The sequence below is a fragment of the Tyto alba genome, unplaced genomic scaffold, assembly GCF_018691265.1.
Source record: "Tyto alba isolate M040663 unplaced genomic scaffold, T.alba_DEE_v4.0 Super-Scaffold_14, whole genome shotgun sequence".
In the NCBI taxonomy this organism is placed as follows: Eukaryota; Metazoa; Chordata; class Aves; order Strigiformes; family Tytonidae; genus Tyto; species Tyto alba.
Genome location: NW_024881276.1, coordinates 23,311,299 through 23,332,493, shown reverse-complemented (window position 1 = coordinate 23,332,493; position 21,195 = coordinate 23,311,299). Strand labels below are relative to the sequence as shown.

The 21,195-nt window shown below is 39.9% G+C and overlaps 1 protein-coding gene across 2 annotated transcripts in view; it reads left to right on the top strand.

The window, feature by feature from the left end:
- Positions 1 to 21,195, top strand: part of LOC104364022 (amine oxidase [flavin-containing] B) — a 55,669-nt gene that overhangs the window by 9,869 nt on the left and 24,605 nt on the right. For both annotated transcript variants that reach the window (XM_042788920.1, XM_009970578.3), the window contains exons 2-3: positions 11,046 to 11,140; positions 12,139 to 12,276. In XM_042788920.1, coding sequence (XP_042644854.1) covers positions 11,046 to 11,140; positions 12,139 to 12,276 — 233 coding nt within the window. The remainder of the gene's footprint in view (positions 1 to 11,045; positions 11,141 to 12,138; positions 12,277 to 21,195) is intronic.

Sequence of the window (21,195 nt, the reverse complement as noted above, 5' to 3'; positions counted from 1 at the left end):
TCTAAACTCTTTTAGTTTACACCTTTGATACTTTCCTTTCCCTCTATGCTTCCTTCACCTTTTTTGTTCCGCATGCATTATATCAGAATGGTACAAACCTAATGGTAGCACTTCTTCTTTCATAAAGGTAATATTTTTATGAGCTGTTTGTCTCAAACTATCTCCTGCCTGTACTTAGAGATCAAGGGAAGACAGTCACTTGAAAAGAATCTTTTTCAGTTGTTCCCTTTTGGGCTTCTCTGGATGACATCTGTGTTCTCAGCCTTTGGTATCTCAGCCAGGGAGTGGTTCATTGTGAGCTGGCCATGAAGAAATGATCTTTTTGGGATATCAGCAAAAAGCTGGCTAACACGTAAAATGATTATGCATTATGCTGGGTGAAAATAGTTAGCTGAAGATCAAGGAAAACATGAAACAAAATGGGTAGACATGGAATGAGGGCATGGTGGCTCTGCTGGGGGCTTTGTTAGCTGCCATGAGAAGTGACCTTCTCTAGATGAATGCTTGTGAGTCACCAGATACTGAGAAATCTGTGAAACTATATGTTGCTCTTTAATGTCAAGATATAAGAATGGTAGCCTGTTTATTTTTTAAGTTTGCATCTTCTGTTTGATTGTATATTTTGAGCATTTGCTTTTCTCAGGGGACTAAAAAAAATGTAAAATATTTGCTTGAGAACATGCAAGACTTAGGAAAACAAATAAGCATTTATCTTCTGAGGCAAGGGCTACATAATTTTGCAAAATTTTCCAGGTGTAACTTTTTTTCCCACATTGTGGTGTATAGAAGGCAAAACTCTTCTTCAGAGTAAATCTGGATGGCATTTTATTTGCTTGTGTAACAGTAATGCCTAAAGGGATGTTTTTAGTAAACTGCATATATAGTGCCTCAACTAGTTAATTGTGCTAAGGTTTGTTTGTTCTAATACTATTGTATGCTTGTTGTAATGTTACCTTATCTTTCAATTCTCTTTATCTCCTTTATTTCTTCCCTCTGTCTGTTGTGTTTTGAGGCAGCCTAGGTTGTAAACTAGCGGAAAGGGATTACCTAAACCAAAGGAGGCATTGGGTTTGAAAGTGTGAGATAATACTGCAGTACAGATGATAATAATAATAATGCAATTAACTTTAACTCCTCAGTATATCCTGGGGCCATAACAAAGGACCTGCAGAATGTGTTTGTTTTGTGTTTTTTTTTTTTTTTTTTTTTTAATCTGACTAGAGCCTAGAAACAGACTTCTGACTCTTCAAAAGTGTGAAGTGGGCATTAAGTGGGTATACTGCTTCACGTGTAAGACATGACATTGAAATGAATGGAATATGGAGTAAATGATTGGTACTAGAAATACCCATCCTTTGAAGTGCTGGAGTGCCAGCATTTCATCAATCTGAAATTTCATTGGAAACTTCAAGTGTAAAAATGCAACAGAAACTAAAGGGAAGCCCTGGGCAAGGACAGAATAGCTGTGGCTTTGGTGCTTGAGCCTGGGCACCACCACACTGAGTGCTGGGTTTCCACCTAAATGCAACAACCTGTCTTCATGCCATGCTTGGCAGGGCTTGAGTTTAAGGCACCAGCACTTTGCTTGTCTCACTCATAACTGGCCAGGCTCTGTATCACTTAACCAGGAGCAATGCCTGGGACAAATGTAGACTGAATGTTTTTAATGTTAGTTTGAAGAACTCTGCTTAAATACTTCTCCCTGCACTGTGGATGAATCATTTAGGAGCACTGCCAGGGAGAAGAGAACACAGAAGGTTGTGACTAGAGTTTATGCTCAAGTAAAGTCACATTAACTCGTGGGGATGCTCATACTGACCTCAGTGACAACATTACAGAACCAACGCTCAGACAGGAAAAACTCATTGCCTCAGCTAGACAATGAAATGCTAACAGAAATAAATTATATTTGCTCATAGAGTGCCATATCCTAGGCAGAAATGTTATGTTCTTTGTACAAATATTTTAAGTAAATGTACATTTTAAGCAGATAGGCAGATTGATAATGTCTTTTTTTGGTCCTTGGGGTTTCTGAAACTGTAATTTTATTATTTTATTATTTTTTAAGTTCTCCAGTGTTGTAGGTGAGGGATACTCATTTTAGTGGCATTCATTGCTGCACAGAAATACAGTTTAGGAAGAAAGAGTATCTCCCCCATAGCTAAACTTGGGTCAAAAGGAGTTGCTTTGATACCTTTCACAGTACTGTTCAGCACGTGAAGGTAAGACATTGAGAATAACCAAGAATAACAATTTAGAGAGACCCAGATCTACCATGTTTTTAGGTTCTGAACTATAATTTTTGTATCATTCTTCCATGAGCCTGAGTCTCTAAAGTACCTTTATAAAGGTGTCCCAAACTAGAGAAGTTAAAAGGTTACCTTCACCCTGAAAGCATATGGATGTAGATGAGGGGCCAAGTTAAGAAAAGTTATTTCTGGGTTGCAGTATCTTGTTGTCCTTGTAGCCCTTTGCTTTTCAGAACTGTTGTCACCTAGATAACTCTTGGATCAATCTGGATACTGTATACTTTGTCTTGCAGAGGAATAAGAAAGCAATGAAGCAAGGAAACTGACTATTGTTCATGCTCACCATTTTTGTTAGCAGTCTGTCAGCCTGATGTGAACTTTCAGGCACTGTGCTCTTAGCTACTTGTGTTGTAGCACTCCCATTACAATTCTGAGCATGTCCCTTGAATTTATAAAGGGATAGTATTCTTCACAAGAGCAAAATCCCATGACCTTTCCGTAATGTGAGGAAAGTTACAAAAAATGCCTGTATCACCTTAGCTCACCCAGACCCTGAGCCAGTCTTGGTTTTGCCTTTTTTGTTGTTGTTTTTTGATTTTGCTTACAATCCTTATCTATAATGCCTTATAAGCATTACTGTCTCAAAACATTATTTCAATTAAAACATTTTAGCTGGCTAATGATGAGTGACAGAGGTACAGGTGACCAGTGCCAAGTTCAATCTCTCAGTGGCAGAGCAGTAATCAGATTGTGTTTATTAGAGCAGTCAACACAAATGAAAACAATGCTATTAAATTGATGTTTCTAACATAGTAATGCAATAAAGAAGCAGTGGGAGATTTGAAGGAGAAAACCCACTGGTGCAAAATGTCTGCTTAGCTGTGCATAAGAACATGCCTTTTCTTTGTTTCTGCCCTCCATCACTCCAGTATCACAGCAGTATGTGAACTGTATTACACTAATGGCACTGAGCTAACAGGATGTTTTTGTGTCATCTCTTGAAAGGAGGTCAGAGAACCTTGAGTATAAACAAGGAGGATTTTTATTTGAATGTTAGAGTAATTAGGTCTAAACAACAGCAAACAGGATTCTTCCATTAACTGATCTAATTTTTAGGTGCTAGGAACTTACCCAGTGGGTATTCCTGGTCGAAGAAGTGTTTTTACTGCTTTCCCCCACAATTTACCTCAATTTCTTGGGTCATATTCCTCTTTATTTCTTCCTATTGCCCTAAGTCAAATACTGCAACTGTGTTGACCACTAACAGAGTTCTCCTCAAAAGGTCTTCTGCAGTGTTAGGACAGATAGATTTTGTTTCACTGGGTACAGTGCAGCAATTTTGGCCAGAACTCATTTATTTGCTGTACGCATCTTGTATGTGTTTCTGAACATCAGAGATGGTAGGTGAGGTTTACTGAATGAAGACATCTAATAGAGAGGGAAGTTGTGTTTCCCATGAGATCCTACAGCAATACCAGCTATTATAACTTTTTTGTAGGTTTTGACAGATCTGCTGGTTTTTGGTAAGATTTCAGCTACTTCAGGTTTCATGATTTTTGTGAGACTCATCACTTTCATTAAGGAAATAAATGAAATTCCTGGTCCCTCTGGTCAAAATGAGACTTAAGATCAAGAAGAAGAATACAAATCTTGAGATTTCTAAAATAACGGCTTCAAGATGTTAAATGTCATGGACAAAGGTGGTCTGACTAATATTTTTGGATGTTAAGAAATGCTTGAGTTCATTTATCTTAGTGACCCTGAACTCAACTCTTACTTGTTTGCATATAATCAATTGTAGTATGTTTCCTTTTCTTGCTGTCAGTCTTGTGAAACATTTTTACATCCCACAATATCTCCATTAACCCCAGGGCGGAGGAGTGTGCTTGTTCTGCAGGCTCAGTGTTGCACCATTTCCAGGGCGCATTTTGTGACAGATCCTCATGCTGAGCCTCGAGCAATGTTATTTTACTGCCCCTGACCCTGTGAAGGTGCTCAGGCTCAGACTCTGGTGCTGCGGCTGCTCTGCCCGCCGGCTCTGGGTAAAGGAGCATCTGTTAGCTGACATCTCTGCAGACAGTGATTTCAATGTGGCCAAACAGGTTGAGAGCCGGGAAAAAGTCCTCAAGAAACTCATCAGTTTTGGCTTTATTTACAAGCTATTTTATGATGTCAGCCACTTCTTGTGCAGACACGCTTGAGCTTTCAGGCAGCTGCCTGGAGGACGACTTGCAGTGCCGCTGCTGCACCTGCAAAAACCCTGGGAAAAGCAGGTGTCAGCCCCTGCTCAAACACATGATGTCAAGGGGGATGCTGCCAGCAGGTAAATGAGCCACTGTAGAGCTTGTTCACACACATATATCCAAGTTGTGGAGGTACAACAAAGGTTGAAATCAGCTCCTTGCCTCTTTTAAGTGTTGGGTGTTTCTAATCTACATGTATAGCCGATGTTTGTATGCAGAGCCCAGGTGTCTGGCATTCGTTACAAATGTTAAAACACCCCTGGGCAGTACTTTATAAACATATCTTTGGTGTCAAGACAGATAAATAAAGAGGAGGAGAGAGAAATATCAGCAACTTTCATGAATGAGGAAATCCAGGTGAAAGACATGTACATTTTGCAGTAAGATCTGCAAGTCAGTACAGTACGATGGCAGCCTTTCTTCCTGTTCAATTTACAATTTTAGTTGGAGAGAGAAATTTTTAAGGTTATAAAGTAAATAATCTGTTGACAGCCATCTTAGAAGCTATTAAATAAGTGCCAGTGGCTTAGAGGCTCTTTCTTTGCTCCCTACGTTAATTAAAATTTAGAATTTGTACATGATTTTTATAATTACATGTATGAGAGAAGAGATTTTTTTTTTTTGTTCTTAGAAGGGAGATAATAATATGGAGGGAACATGATAAAGTAGTGAATGATACAGAGAAAGTACATCAGGAAGGGCAGGAATGCAGTAAACTTTATTTACAGCTTTATAATCTATTGCCCTCCAGGTTACATGCCCTGTCCCTCCTACACTTGAAAGGGAATTGGGTGTAGCCCAAGAAAGAAATAAAATATTGTTGATGGGCTTGCTGTTGTGTATTGGTTGCTTAGCTGCCCAGAGAATGACAGAAGTATCCTATGAAAAAAAAAGTAACTATATGGAAGAAGACACAGATATCATTTAGAGATCTATCAGAGATGCAACTTCCAATCATGTCCTTTCTAGTGAAATTTTTGTGGAAATGCTAAAGTTAAAAGGGTATTTCAATAAATTTGCTGATTCCAGGCATATTCAGACTGGTGTTACAAAATTTCAGTCAGTTTTTTAAGAATTTACTTTAAAATGTTTTTTAGATAGTTAGATGTGTTTTATTGTAGGGCTTCATTGTAGTCCATATTACCTCGGGATCAGATGAAAAATGTGACTCTTGTCATATTTGTCAATCCAAATGTGAGTTTGGATTCTGCCCTAGCACAGAAATTTAAGATTTTCTCTTTAAAAAAAGAAACCCAAACTGAATTAGTTGTTCTCTTACTACAAGAAAGCTGTTAATGTTAGGAAGGAAGGTTATAATGAAGCTGTTTAATAAAATGTTGCAATTTAAGGTGTTTAGCAGGTACAGAGATATCAAACAGTAAAGAAAGAAGTTGAAACTGAAGATGAATTAATTATTATGATTATTACATTTCAGTAAGATCTGTTAGAATGCAGAGAGCTGCATGATGGAAAAACGATTTTCTTGGCTTGAACTTACATTATAAAATTCTGGGGGAGGCAATCTCGCACCAGTATCTCTGAGTGGCTGTGGTTGGGTAACATGTTGCTATGGTAACGGATGAAGGCTTGCCCGGTTAAACATCCTCTAAGCACAGTGGTATTTTCAGTCTGGGGCTTCAAATAAGACCTATCATCTTTGCTTCTTTGTTGTTTGCATTAATTATCTATCATTTCTCTGAGCAGAACCGCAGGTGAGGTTGCTTAACAGTATGTTATCTGCCAGATCCATATGACTCTCTCTTGCCTCTTGAAGAAAGCTGACCTGCAATGGGAACTGGACCCAATTACTGTCTTCTGCTAAGTGGTGGCAAAGGTGGTTGAGCCCTTATATTGCAATTCAGATCTGATTCTGTGGAGATGGTCTTGGGGAGGAGGGGAAGGTGCCGCTGGGTGGCAAAGCATTGTGCACAAAATAGGAGTAGTAACATCAGTAATAACAGCATCAGTCACGTTTTTGAATGGACTTTACATTTGAATGTGGGTGTTTTCCTCACTTGTGAGGAATGGGGTCAGTATTGAAGACCTGCCTTTTATTAGTGAAGTGCCAGAGGGTGAGAGGTAAGCCAGAGGCAGGGCTGAAATGTGCAACTTGTGAGAGGTTAAATTTCTCAAGAGAACATCTTACATCATATATGACAGATTTTTCCAGGCTTTGCGTTACAGGCTTCATGCGTGCTGTTTGTGGCAATTTGAGTATTAAGCACAAAGAGGCCACTCTGGCTCTTGCCCAGAAAAGATGTGATTTGTAGGAGCTTCCTGCAGCAATTTTTAGTTTCTAAAAAGCAAGCCTCAACCTTCTGACCCAATATTAATGTGCTAGTATTCATTTCCATCTTAATATGTTTTTGTTGCTGTTCCTGGCACCCTATCTGTCCTTGTGTCACTTTGGCTCAGAGGTCTCCCTCTGCAGCATGCAGTCCTCCTGCTGTTACTGTAGTAACAGTGCAGGAGCCCATTTGGGGTCTTGGGTCCAGCTCCAGGGAACGGGTCTGGGGTGATGTGGCAGTACTGTGTTTCCAGTTGTGTGAGACGCCAAAACTATCAACATTCCTGCCTGTCAGTATTGCACTGTTGTGTGGTGTCTGTGACAGCAGCCTTGCCTTATCCTGTACTGTGTGTGCTACGAGATCTAATCTTGTCCTTTACTGTGCCATCTGACCTTCCTGATCCTCTGCCTTCGTTTCTTCCACCCTTTTCCCCAATTACACGTTTGTGATGAGGGAAAGGAGGAGCTAGAGGTTGGCTGTGTTCCCTGCCTTTGTCAGCAATTATCTGCATAATTTCTCCAGCAAACTTTGGACCAGAACTGAGCCCTGTCATGTAGATGAGAGAAGGGGCTGGACTACCAGCCCTTGAAAAGAATTAAGTGGTCAGGTGGTGCTTAGTTTGGGAACCTTGTAGACTGCAACTTCCACTATAGGGCAAGCCCCAAGGACACATCACTCCCCCTACAGAGATCTGATCTGCTGGAGGATGGGCATGGGGCAGTGTCATGGATGAAAGTATCTCACATGGTTATGATTTAATAAAAATTTAATATTTATTTGTGGTGTGAGGTAGATCAAAATTTAAATTTTGGCAGCACTTAATGGTTGATTTAAAGATTAACAAAGTGATTCAGTAAAATATGATTAAAATATGACTTGATTACAGATTTCAGAATGACAAGATTCACACTAACTTACTAGAGGGTATTCTAAATCCAAAAATATATATATTTATGCATGTAAATTCTCAAAACATACACACACACAGACAGCCTGGAAATATTCGGATAACCAGTGAAATGTATAGACATCTACAGTCGTAAAGGCAATTGTGCATATTTAAGCACATAGATAAGTAAAGAGGTGGATGGAAGACGCTAGCCTATAAGCTAAAATTTCCCTCTTCTCAAGTTGGGAGCAAATACTCACAGTGCATTGGTATTTCTCAATGGGCGATAATTGAGAGTTGAGAAGAATAAGACTTCACCCTGGCCTTCCACCAGTTTTATGGGCAGACAATCTTCAAACTTCAAGAAGTCTGAGAGGCATCCCAGCTCAGGGGAGATGCTGGTCACAGCCTACTGTGATCCAAGAGAGCTCTAAGGGTCTCACTTACAATCGCTATTTATAGGGTCTGAGATAATTGACTTTTGTCAGGTACTTTTCTATTTCAGCCCAGTTTGGATGATGGAATATTCTGGTACTTTCTACCAGTTGCGCAGGCCCAGAACTTGCTAGATCTTGGAGTTCTGGTATCTGCCTCTTTGTATCACCTCTAGATAAAGATGTACTAGGCTGTTGGGAGGTATTGATGGTTCCTATTATTCTTTGAGTGGTAAGAGAGGGAGGCAGAAGCCGGGTGGACTAAGGGGGCACCTTAACACTGCAGTCTACTGCCAATTTCCCAAGCCATTTGAGTTGACATGTGGTCTGTTCCCAAGCAACAGGGGAGGTGGGAATCAGGAATGCTGAGTGCCTTTATGTTCTGGTTTCTGACCTTTCCCTGTTCTTCTTGGGTTGGCATGTGGCCCAAGGAGGGTGAACATTGCACTAAACACCGAGTGGCCTAAGAGGTGGGGGTTGCACCACCACAGGCAGTGAGATAGTAATGTGCCTGATCCTTCCCTCAACACTCGTTTGGTTTTCTGTATTTGCATCAGGAAAGAGTATACAGTTATCTGTCTTGTAACAGGTACATCTGTGAATGTACAGGGAAAAAAAAAAGGTGGCACCTGCCTCAAAATAAACAGTAGGTACTAAATAATAGTAAATGCAATAGAGTGGATGAAAGGTGCATAAGGAAACAAGGAGGTGGTATCTAGGCTGACCATCGCACATTGGCTGCGTTTCAGTTGAGTCTAGAGCGCTATACTTTCACAAGCTTCTCTGTTCAGCTCCTGGGAATAAACTGTCTTTGTTCCCAGCTGTACTGAAATGTTTATTCATTAGATTTTAATATAGAAAGTCAAATCTCATATTCCTTGATCAGTGTTGGTAACTGAATATTATTAATTGTTTAGTCAATACCTGTTAGCATAATAAGCCAACAGAAACCTTCAGTGACAACAGCCTTCAGATTATGCATTCATTCTGTAAATTATTAATAACTACTATTGATCCTCTCCCAACTGATGAAATATTTATCTTTTTTTGAAGAGCAACTTTTTTTTTTTTTTTTCTTTAACTGCGAAACTGTATTTATTTAGGAGTTTTGTTGACTATTTTTCCTTCAGGAGCCAATCTCTTTTTGCAAGGTGTTTGAAGCGGTGGTCTGTGTTTGCAGACCATGACTGTTTTCTGTATATTGTTCTTCCTTGGTATCTTCAAATACTTGTGAGTGTAGTCAAGGCCACTGATCTAGCCAGCTGTTTTTGCAATATAATTTCCTCAATAAGGAAGTATGGAAAGACCTTTATCAGCGTCATTACTGATTTTCTCACTAACATTTACGTGAAAACCTAAGATAAATAAGCCCATGAAGCTAGAAATAAAAGCAGGGCAGTGTGATCTTTTAATGGAAACATCTGCTGCTTTTCTTCAGAAAATGTCAAATCCTTTAGATAGATAGGTCTACACCATTGTCTAATTTTTTTACAGATGTAAACAAAGAGCTTAAGTGATTTAATGAGCACGGTGCAGTAGGTTCAGTGCAGTGCTGGGAACAGGACCTGATTCTCCTACTCCCAAGCCACTAGTTGATGACCAGGATATTCTGTAGCACCTTTGGTAGTTCTCATTAGTATTCTTTCTCTATCCAGGGCTGCTATATTTCCTTTGTTATCATTTCGTTCAGTGCTGCCCCATCAGCACTGGCCATCTGTTTTTCCTGCCAGCGCTTTTGCCGTTTCTTCCATGGCTGCCTTATGCTTTCATCAATCTGCTTGGAAAACTCCTTCTCAAAGACTACATGTACTAGGACACAGAGAGAAAACTAGTTGTCTTCTGATGGTGACAAGGCAGAAAGCCAGAAAGGATAACTAAATTATGATGTATGAGTGTGGCTTCTAGCCTGGCCTGTGCTGAACTTTATGCAACGCATCCTGTCAGTTCAAGAGGATGATGCAACCCTCTAGAATGTAACTCTTGTCATCCCACTAGAAATTCACTCGTGACCAAAGTAAGAACTTCAGTTTATACAAATCTGAGTTCGTATGCTGAAGTAAAAGGCAGAGATGATCTTAAGTTGGGAGGTTGCAGGCTGCATTCCTTCCATGTTGTGTACCCTTTCTAGTTCCCTTCGTTCCCATAGCACTTGACACACTTGCTGACGCTAATATTTTCCTCTGCAATTATGAGAATTTATGGCATCAGAACTAAAATGAGATGTTCTCTCCTGTATTCCCATTGTTCCTTCCCTTGGTGTCTCTGCTTCAAGAATTGCAAGATGGAAATAAATGTGTGTGAAGAAAAGGGATGAGGAATTAAACATTTTGTTTGAGGTAGACTTAACCATATTTTTTCTTCTTGTTGCCACACACAAATGCACATTCTCTCTCTTCTGAGTTAGACCATGTGTTCTTCAGGAGAAGAAACCTGTGACCTGACTGTGTGGGAACTTTGCTGATGTACTTCAAAATAGTCAGATCTGGAAAGCAGACATGTACAGCAAACTTCAGGAAAACTTTTGAAATTTAGGACAGTCCTAATAAAACTTCACTTCTTCCTTTTTAATTTTTTTGGGGTTGGAGTTATAAAAGATGTTGTGCTCATGTTCGAAAACAGAAAGCTGTCCTCCCCAAGTTCTCTGCCTGGCTGGATGACTGTCATAACAAGTGCTGGCTTATGCATCAGAAGAGCTGAGCATGTGGTGCAAAAGATGCTCAGCACATGTAAAATTTGACCATAGACTGTTTTAATATGTGGCTTCAGTTTCATTTAATGATTATTATTTTTTTTAATTTCACCCTACCCCCCTGGCAAAGTGTTTGAATGAAAAATTCAGGATTTGGATGGATAGCTCTGTGAGTATTTACATGTCAAGTCACAAAAGCCATGGGGTGCATCTGCGGAAGTATTTTTTAATTGGTTTTCTTTTTATCTTTTAGGTCTTTCAGCAGCTAAACTGCTGACTGAATCAGGCTTGAATGTGGTGTTGCTGGAAGCCAATGACAGGGTTGGTGGAAGAACTTTCACCGTAAGGGTAATTATCTCCAAACCCATTTATACTACATTATACATATATACATTTATATACTACTATATACACACACATATATGTTGAATGTGTATATATATATGCATATTATACATATACTATGTGAATAGTGTACATAAATGTATTTATTTATCTTTCCTCCTAGAGGACCTACTTGAGGGAAAATTTCTAGAGCACTAGCAGGTAGGAAATTTCCTGATATTGTGCCAGCAAGAGTAGGGAAAGGACTGGCATGATGGTGGGGCCAGAATATTTCCACGTGATCTACACATTCTGGAGTCATCAGTTCTTTCCTCTGGGAAGGAGAACATGATTAGCTATGTTTCAAAATAATTTCCTGAGGAGAGACACTGGAGAAATCTCTCTGAAAAAACACCTGTAAGGCCAACCATACCATGAGGAGCCTTGAGCTGAACCGTAACAGGCTCCATGAGGAGTAAAGTAGGGTGGAGGAACGGCAGGGGTGGCTGGGAACTAGAACCAGCATGTGTCCCTTCACTCCTTTACCTCCTGCCCTATCTTGGCCTGGAAGACCACCTACCCCTCACTCATTAGAAGATCTTACCTGTGCTACTTCCTAGTACAGTCTGTTCTGAACTAGTCATCGAGATACCTGACTGAGCAAGAACCACACAGATGTGTCTGACTGTCCTTCTTTCTCTGCCTGTCAGGCTCTTTCCTCTCATGTTTTTTAAGGCTGTAATGTAACAACAGGCCAACTAAACTGGTTATGAACCCCTTATCTGAGATTTCAGTAATCGCTACACCAGAATGATACCAAAGAATTGAAGTTTTCTGTGGGGAGGTGAATCTTGGCCAAAATGCTCTGGGAGTGTTTAATTTAAAGAATTCCTCTGGATTGCTCTTGTAACTTGTGTGCTGTGTACAAAGGATTTGTAAAGGGCTTATCCTTTTTTTAATCCTTTTTTTTTTTTTTTTTTTTTTTTTTTTTCCCCTTTTGTGTGTTGTGTGTGATAAACTAGAATAAGCAAGTTAAATATGTGGACCTTGGAGGAGCTTATGTGGGGCCAACACAAAATCGTCTTCTGCGGTTATCTAAAGAGTTAGGAATAGAGACATATAAAGTGAATGAAGTTGAGCACCTGATACACCATGTCAAGGTAAGATGCTCTCAAGCATGCTGCTGTAGACGGGCGAGTTGTAGTGATCTGCTTTCTCATTGTTTTCCATCCATACTACAGTGGAGTATACATGTTTAAGTATGCATCATATGAGTTTCTTGGAGAAAAATAAGTGTGTTGATAATGAAGAACTCACACCAATTACTATATGCATGCACATCTACATACGTACCCTATAGACACATCCTGTTAGATGATGCCTTGGTTCAGGTCTGAGGACTTAGTTAAAACCTCTCAAAAAGCTTAATTGTTAATGGACAGTACAACTGTGACTTTGGACACGTAAGCTCTCATATGCGCTGCCCAAGGTGTCTGCAAGTCCCTTTCAGAATTCCTAGAGGTATCTTCAATCAGGCTGAAAGTTTTTCAGGATGGGCTTCCTAAACCAGTGACCATTATTATCCTGACTGAAAGAAACGTGAGAAGTTAAGTCTGGGGAAACTAATATGCAGAGCAGCAAAAGGCATTGTAACAGTAGTTGCAAAAGGCCCTGGGAGTCAAATGTTCTTATGGCGGCAGATCTAAATGATCTGTTCACGATCTGAAACAGGGCATCTATGGCAAAGCTGTTAAAAAGCCCACGTATTCTCAGTATTTGTACTATGCTTTCTCCAAAAGAGCATCCTTTCTCCTCTTCTGATATAGATTAGTGTTGCACTCCCACAGAAGGGAAGCTTTCTATGTTAGTCCTGAGGAAATTAGCAATGATTTTAGGATCTTAAGGAACCAGCTTGTGGGGGGATATTGATATTACTATGCTGGTTGAAATAGCCTTTTGTTTTCCAACAGGCTTTTAGAGTGAGGAGAACAGAGAATGGCACAAAAGTAGAAGTTTGGGCTCTTGACAAGGGTAGTATGTATCCTTTGACCACAAGTGTCTTATTGCATGAGTTGCTGGAGGTTGCCCATAGCATTTTACTGTCATCTATGGATACCTTTTAGCCTGGGATGGTGAGTGCTGGTGTGAGTCATGGCTCTCAGCTTTCCTCCCTACCCAGCACTGATGGAACTTGCTGGCATTCAGGTACGTATCCCAGGCTGGCAGAGGGGGGGTGTGCCTTGGCTTTGTCTGTATGTTGGGTATAGAAAGGGCCTTGAATTGGGACACTAAAGCATTAGGACACAAGTCCAGGAAATCTATACAGTAGTATGGCTTGTATCCAGAAATCCAGAGGTGGGGAAAGCCACTGTGCACCTTGAGACATTCAAGCCATCCAAGCCTGGAGATAAGGGGTGCTTGCTACTTTGGTTGATGTCTGCATCTGTGCAAACAGATCCTGGGGGAGCTGTGAGGAAGGCCGAGGGCCTGGGCTTGCTCCAGCACTCATGTGCCCATGCTAAGACCTGCTGAGAGATGCTCATAGATGACAGGTTATCCCCCTTACATATGCCAGGGGAATGGAGCATCCATGGCTATTTGATGCAGGAAAGTGGCTCAGTTTGAGTGCTGGCAGGCATGTCTGAGATTGACACTATGCTTTACACAAAGCCATGGAAAAACCTGCCCTGGAGGGGGGCCTTGGAGGTTCCTACTCCACCCTGGGCTTGGAGCAGTGTCTATTTCATAGTTAGTTCATGTTGCTTGAGGTCATTCCCAGTGAAGTGTTGAAAGTCTCCAAGGAGAGAGATCCCATGTGCTGGCTGAGGTGCTCCCAAGACATGCTGAGAGCCTTCAGGTTGGATTCAGAGAGAGTTTGTAGGCTCAGGCTCCCAGTGTGGCTGCCTGTAGGAGAGCTCCTGAAGAGAGGAGGGAGAGGTGTGTGCCAGGACTCCCTGGTAGCCAAGCATGAGGTAAAGAGAGGAGATATTCCACAGTCAGTAACACCTCCTTTGAATTTCCTAATTTCATTAGTTTTAGATGTTTTCTTTCCTTTTAGCTTCTGTGTTTATACTACTATGGAATAGTATTAACATTTAACATAACTCTTATTATTAACATAATAAGAATTACTCTCAATCAAATAATTGGAACATGAGCACTGTATAGTAAACATATGCATTGTTGTGTAGCCGAATCAGTGTAATAATCTTCAGACTTTTGCATTTCATGTGTCTGTAATACATTCCTTATAGTTCTGTCATTTTCAGCAATGTGGTTTGCCCATGCTTTCCCTGCAAGTGGACAATGCTCTCATGTGCTCCCTGAAATCTAAGTGGTACTCTCAAGTCATAGCTTGCAAACCAAATTCCAAATTATACAAAGGTCTTTTGACCCTGTGTGGATTTGAATTCACATGCTAACCCAAGATTTTTGATTGCAGCCAAAAATAATTAAATTCTGGACCACAAAATTCTCTGAATTCAGAGAGACAGTAAAACCTAGAAGTTTTAATTCATCTCTCACTACAGAATCAGGCATCACAGTGCATCTTGTAAAGTCAGCTGCTTTTTTTACATATACCCAAAGGCAAAATCAACCCCTTCATAGTTAATTAAATTTGTTTTAGAGGTTTTTAAATACAAGTAATATATGCAGCTTCTTTGTACTACAAAATGCAAAGAATGCATTTTGTTGATCTCTGGGTAGGTCTGTGCTAATTAGGCTTTACCAACTTGATTGGGTTGTGTGGGTTTCTTTTCCTCTTTAATCTTTTTTAATGTCAGGTTCTATTGTGAGATTATTTTTGGTCTCGCTTATATTGTGTGTGATATCTTCACAGAAACTCAAAATTATATTTCTTGCCCTATTTTTTTTTCTTTCCCTCCACTTGCTAAGCAGCCTTTTAATGGTCTTTGAAAGGAGAGGAGTCTGTTCTTTTCATTTGTATAAATACTGGTTCATCAGCCTTAGTGAGAAAATTAGTATAGCTCTTCAAGTAGTATCTGGTAGACAAATTGCTGCCTGAACAGCATTGCTTTTCAATAGTGTAACTGAAGTTAGGTTCATAAATCCAGATTTAAGAAGCAAAAGCAGAACTGTCTGAGAAGTCATCATCTCCTAATAGTCCTCTCATTGGACTGGTAGGCAGATGTAAAACACGTTTCCTTAGCTGCTCAAGTGAGGGCTGGGGACCCTGCCTTAGATAGGTAGATTTGCAACTTTTGATTGGTTTTTGTTTTCCTCACCAAAAAGACAGCTTTTGTCCTAGAAAAACAATCCAAAGAACATATAGTCCAGGTAATTTTTACCCTGGAAAGAAGTATTGAAATATAAAAACATGTCAATTATTGTGAGGGTTTAATTATCAACATATTTTCTTCATTAATTCAAATTGCACTTGACTTTTGTACAGTCTCAATAGCCATGCAAACTTCCTGCATTTTAAAACACAAATTTACCAGTGTTATCAAATGTAACACAGGTTCCTTGGCTAAGTAAGATAACTGTGGAACTGGTTTACTCTGATACCCTAAATCTGTGCAAAGAAACATTTATTTGTATGACTGGTTTGCCAAATTAACCTTTTTAGAACTTGATTCCTTCATATGCAGTAAGGATGATCTAGTCTTTGTCCTGCTATGGTGCCAGCTGAACAACCTCTGATCCCGTTTGTGCTGATGGAGAGCTTGCATGAAAACCTGGCAGCATAGACTGGCAACAAGACTGCTTACTGGCTACATTAGACCAACACAGCTCGTTTCTCAAAATACAATTAGTCTGTGGCAGATCCCGGCCCTCCCACCCCTGCAATTTTGATGCTTCTTGTCTTTTTTTTCCAGATGTTTTTTTCACCAGAACTTTCTATGGGGTAGTGCCACGATCCTTCCTGGAATTTCTCCAGATTATAGCATTTTTGCTAGAAGCTGGTAGTAACACTTGCTCCTTCTAGTCTGTCTCAGTGCAGGCTGCGGATAGTGCTAACATCTGGCTTAGGTAGCTGGCTATTTTGACAGTGTGTTGCACCTGAAACATTGCTCAGGTGGTTATAATTGAGATAAATCCTGCTAGTTGTTTCCTTAGCAACAAAACGCACGCTTGGCATTGCGCACATCCAAGGGTGTCTTTCAGGTTCAAATGATGGGTGGAACATGAAGCATCCTCTCCCCAGTCACTAGACAAATTCTTGACAGAAACTTGCCAATACCTCATTACTTCAATCTGGTTCCTCATAAGAGGATGGAGGTTCCTCATACTCATTCGTCTGCCACCAGCACTGTCTAGAGATGTCTGAATGCACGTCATGCCCTCTTTAGTTTAGCACCGCTTTCATACAAGTGTATACACTTGGCATCTCTGGGGAGAATGCTAACGTGAACCCTGTCTACAGCACATCCCTGAAGGTGAACATTTAGTCTTAGACATGTGGTACTTTTAACTAGGACCACACATCTGCACTAACGTTATCAGGTTACATACTGATCTACAAGAGATCTGCAGAAAAAAAATTTACAGCCCTCCTGGGTGTCATTCATTTTCAGCACTACTGTGCTTATTAAAATGTAGTTTGCTGTGGTCTTGTTCATGAATAAAAAATGTGATGGTCGTGTTGTATTGGGATTTAATTAGCAGCTGGATAAGTGGCTGCTGTATCTAAAGTTACAGAACTCAGTGATGTTTCTTCTGTGATATCAGTGATATATGTGCTGAAGCTAAGCAATATGATTTATTTAAGCTTTTGACCTGCTTCTCTGCAAATCTAGGGGCAGTATCTCCTGGCGTAGTCTGTAGTATAGAGCGTAACAGCTTAAATAGGTTTTTGAATGACTAGATAAAAACGCTTTCATTTTTCTTTGTATATCTTAATTAGAGTGCAGTCAGAGAATGAAATGTGTGTGAGACTCTCAGTTGCCATCAATTTAGGTGAGGCAAAATGGTATCACATCTTTTGTTTTTTCCCCTTTTTGCTGGCAATTTGTAAGCAAGAACTCGGGGAACTGAGAAGAATGTATCTGAATCTTTAAGAAGCTGGGCATCTGGTGTCTTGAAAAGGAAGCCAAGTAAATTCAAAGATGCTTAAATTACTACAGAGACTTGGTAGCTTCACATGTCATTACTGGAATGCAGATCTATGTTATTTTAACTCTTTACTAGATACCAGGATGCAGGCATTCCTGTCATAAGATGCCGTGTCATTAATCACACTTGCTGATAGCCTCAAAAGTGAGTCTGAGGACTGAATAGACTGAGGTTGGTGAAAGCATCTTCCAGACTCCCACAAGGGATGTTCTCCATGCTGTGAATGAAGAGCAGTCATAGGCAGGATTGTGAGTCTTCTTTCAGTCTCATTGGAACTGCCCTGTAAATAAAGGGCCATCTTCCAGCTTGTGTGCCAGTCACCTGGCAGTAATTGCAAGAATGAAGGGCTTTTTAGTTAAAAGATGGATAATATTTGTATTACAGCAGCCTAGAAAAAGTAAGATTATGTACATCAAATCTGCAAAGTGATCTCTGTCAGAGGGGACTGTAAAGCAAGGTCTTGCAAGGGATGTTTATTGATCAAGAAGATTGACTGGCAGCTGTGACCTAATGGTAGCATGAGGACGAAAGTAGTAAGAAAAATGAACTGGAAATAACATATGCATTTCTTAATTAAATCTGAATGGAAAAAAACTTTCTCAGTCTTAGCCCTCCCAGACCCCTAGGGTCTGTTCCCTAGGAGATAAGGAAAAGGAGCTGTACTCCCACCTAGTTTATTTAATTCAGGCTGCTTTGAGAAGAGCTTCAATTACATCTGATTGTAAGAACTGATTATTGTTTCCCCTGGAAAGTTGATTGAGGTCTACAAAAAAACAGAATTAGAGAAATGTGTATTTCATAGAGGGACAACTGAAAAGTTTTCTACTGATTTTTTCCACTTTGTTGGCAGGTTTAATTCAGGTGTTGAAAACCACAGACCCAGTTTCAAAGCATGTTTAGAATGACAGTCCCTATAAATCTGTGCTTCATAAGATGCCTCGATGCTTTTTATAAAGGTGCTTTTTAGTGCCCAAAACCAAAAAATCCTGTTCTAGTATGAAGGAGACTTAGTTAATTATTTTCTCATCTGGCTTGAACAAATAGTTATATTTGCTTTTAAATTCAGAGCAGAATCTCAATTTCCCTTCCTAAATCACGCCAGTGTTGTTTTTCTCATTCTGCCTTTTTTGCAGATAAAGACAAATATTCCAGTGATTGTATGATTGATGTTGTGGCAGAGTGAAGATGGACTTAATTTCTATAATATGGCAGAAACAAATTGTTCCCAATTAGCTCCTTTCTTTTCAGGATGCATGTTTTCAAGCCAATGTATCTGACTGTGCTACATGTAAAATGAAATTACTTTTGCTGACCAAATTTCACAAAACACTCTGGCATCCACAGCTGATAATATCAAATTAGATATTGAAACATATTTGGGGGATATTTTGGTGTGTCTTAATATTGAAGCTTTGCACCATTAGTTATCCAGTTTTTCTTCTGCTGCATTTATATTTTCTAACCTATATATCTTTGTATCTTTAGGTTATCTGTCAGTATAGTAACCAGCTGAGCATATGAGCTCCTGAACAGTTTCTCAAAGAGGGGAACTTCAATGAAACTCAACGCTGTTAGTGGGCCTGTATACCTCTCTCAGCTTGGTCTAGCTAGTTGCCATGTTTTATTGAGATTTATTACACAAGAGGCTTAGTCCCAAAGACACATATTGTTAGATGCTATGGAATAAAAAACCAAAAAACACCCTTACAAGGCAAACTAAAAGGATTATTTTCCGCAAGTCAGCAGATGAGAAACTGAGTATCTGAGACAGGTACAGAGTTACATACTGAAGTGATGCTTTTCTGTTTCTCATTTTTTTTCTCACAACTTTGCATCTTACTGTCTCTGTGCTTTATATGAATGATGTTACTAGGATTTTAACTTGAGAGGTGTGTGTGATGTACCAGCGCTGTGAATCAGCAGGGGGCACTATGTGCCTATAAACCTACGTAACTGTGAATTAACATGCGGAGTGACACCTTGGTGAAGTTCGCACAGTTACTCCAAGGTTTAGACGGTTTAGCTGAGGGAATATCTGTGCTCATTCAGTGATGCAGGGAGTGCACCACACCATCTCGTTTCTTCCAATGAAAGCTGACTATATTTATAAGATGTTTATACCATAAAAAAATGCATGGATCATTGGCACCAAGGGCTTCAATTCACAATACCGCAACCCACTTGGGCGTTACCTGGGTACATAACGTTTAGGGGAGCATGAAGTTGTGCCTGCAAAAGCAGACTGTCTCTTGAGATCTCACTCTGCATTGAGATAACAATGATATTTCCTGGCAGATCGTGTCCTTTCTCAGCTAGCCATTCTTTCACCCAAACAGGGGAAAATGTGTGGGATCCAGTTCCTATGCCCTCTCAGGTGCTGGCGCTGCTATTCCAGGAGCTACTGATATTCAGCTGACATGCTGTGTTTTTTTCCCCTGTACTAACCCACTTCTTACATCAGCTATTTGACCTGAAGCAGAGCTGATGTATGCAGAAGGTTTATTTCTATACTACTTACTTTACATGGGTCCAGCATAACTAAGCCAAACACTAGTTGATGTGAAACAGATGGATGAGAAAATCTATTGGGAATTGTAATATTTGTGACAAACACTGGATTCCTCATTTCCCTGTTTGTTTATTCCTGAGGCAGTTGGATTGCATGAGTTTCCTTCCTATAGTTTCAGCTTTTTCTGTGTGCTTTAGCCCATACTGCAGCAACAGCCTTTGTGAGCAGCAAGTGGCCCATACAATATTGGCAGTTAGACCTCCAGCTGCTGATGCTGATGCTCTGCTTTTGGAAGCATTGCAAGTCGCATTGTGAAACAGTTTCTAAAAAATATATATACATGTATTAAATACCCCTAAGCCCTATAAACAAATAAATAAATAAATAAAAAGGTAAGAAATACTTCTGAGCATTATAGTGCTGGTGTTGAAATATGTCAGCTGATCAGAAGGGGTGGTTATTATTGCTGTTTTTATACTGCTCTGATTTAGGTATAAAAATATTTGAAAATTAAATGTTTTGTGCATCTTGGGCCATATATTTTTCATCTGTGTCTTTTCTTACAGATTATACAGCACCAGAAGGTATGGAGAATGCTATTCCCAGCAATATGATAGAAATAGGCAAATTTTGCCTAAATATCAAATAGGTGGTTGTATTTGCAGAAGTGCAAATTCATCAGACGTAGAGCTGAAATGTTTCAGTTTGTTGGTAACTACTCAGAGCTATGTGTAGTTTTTCTTTGGTGCTGGTGTTTTTGTTCCAGTGTAGAGCCCAGTCTTGCAGTCTCTTCTCAAACAAAAATCTGATTGACAGCTCCTGGAATTTTATCTGTGTAGGAAATAAGGATCATGCCTTAGGTAATGTCTTAGGAGGTCTTGAAAGTAACTTTCACAGGAAACTTCCTAACTTTGATGACTGTTTCTATTTTTCCAGGTTGAAGTTTGTTCTTGTGCTTTATGTGACTTGTCACCCCAGATTTCTGCACAAGAGACATACCCGAGATTGCCCTTTTAGCAGTTCAGATGCAGTGAAATAGAAGAATACTAAAACAAAGATAGGTTTTGTGTGTCTCTTAGCTGGTTGCTCATAAGGAAGCACCACAGGGAATTCGTAAGACTTGACTTAACTCAGAGGGGATAACTCAGGTAGGATTGCCTCTGGCAGAGCAGGAAGTACAGAACAAAATCAATAAATGGAATAACCCATTCTAATGCTGTTCTGTTTTTTTTTGAGCACAGCAGTATATGTGGTTTATAACTCTAAATCTGGGGAATGCTAGGTACTTAAAACCAAATTGATATGCTGTCTTTGGAATACCTGCACGGTGTTTACGCTAGTGAAGGATGGCTCCATTCTTCAGAAGGTGGCATGGTAAAACTGACTTCTTGCTGCCATAGGAGTTAGTTATTGAGTTTTAATAAGCCCAAAAAGGCTAAAAGGTAATTACCGACATGGTTCAGATATTACTAGATGGGACAGGAAGATACTC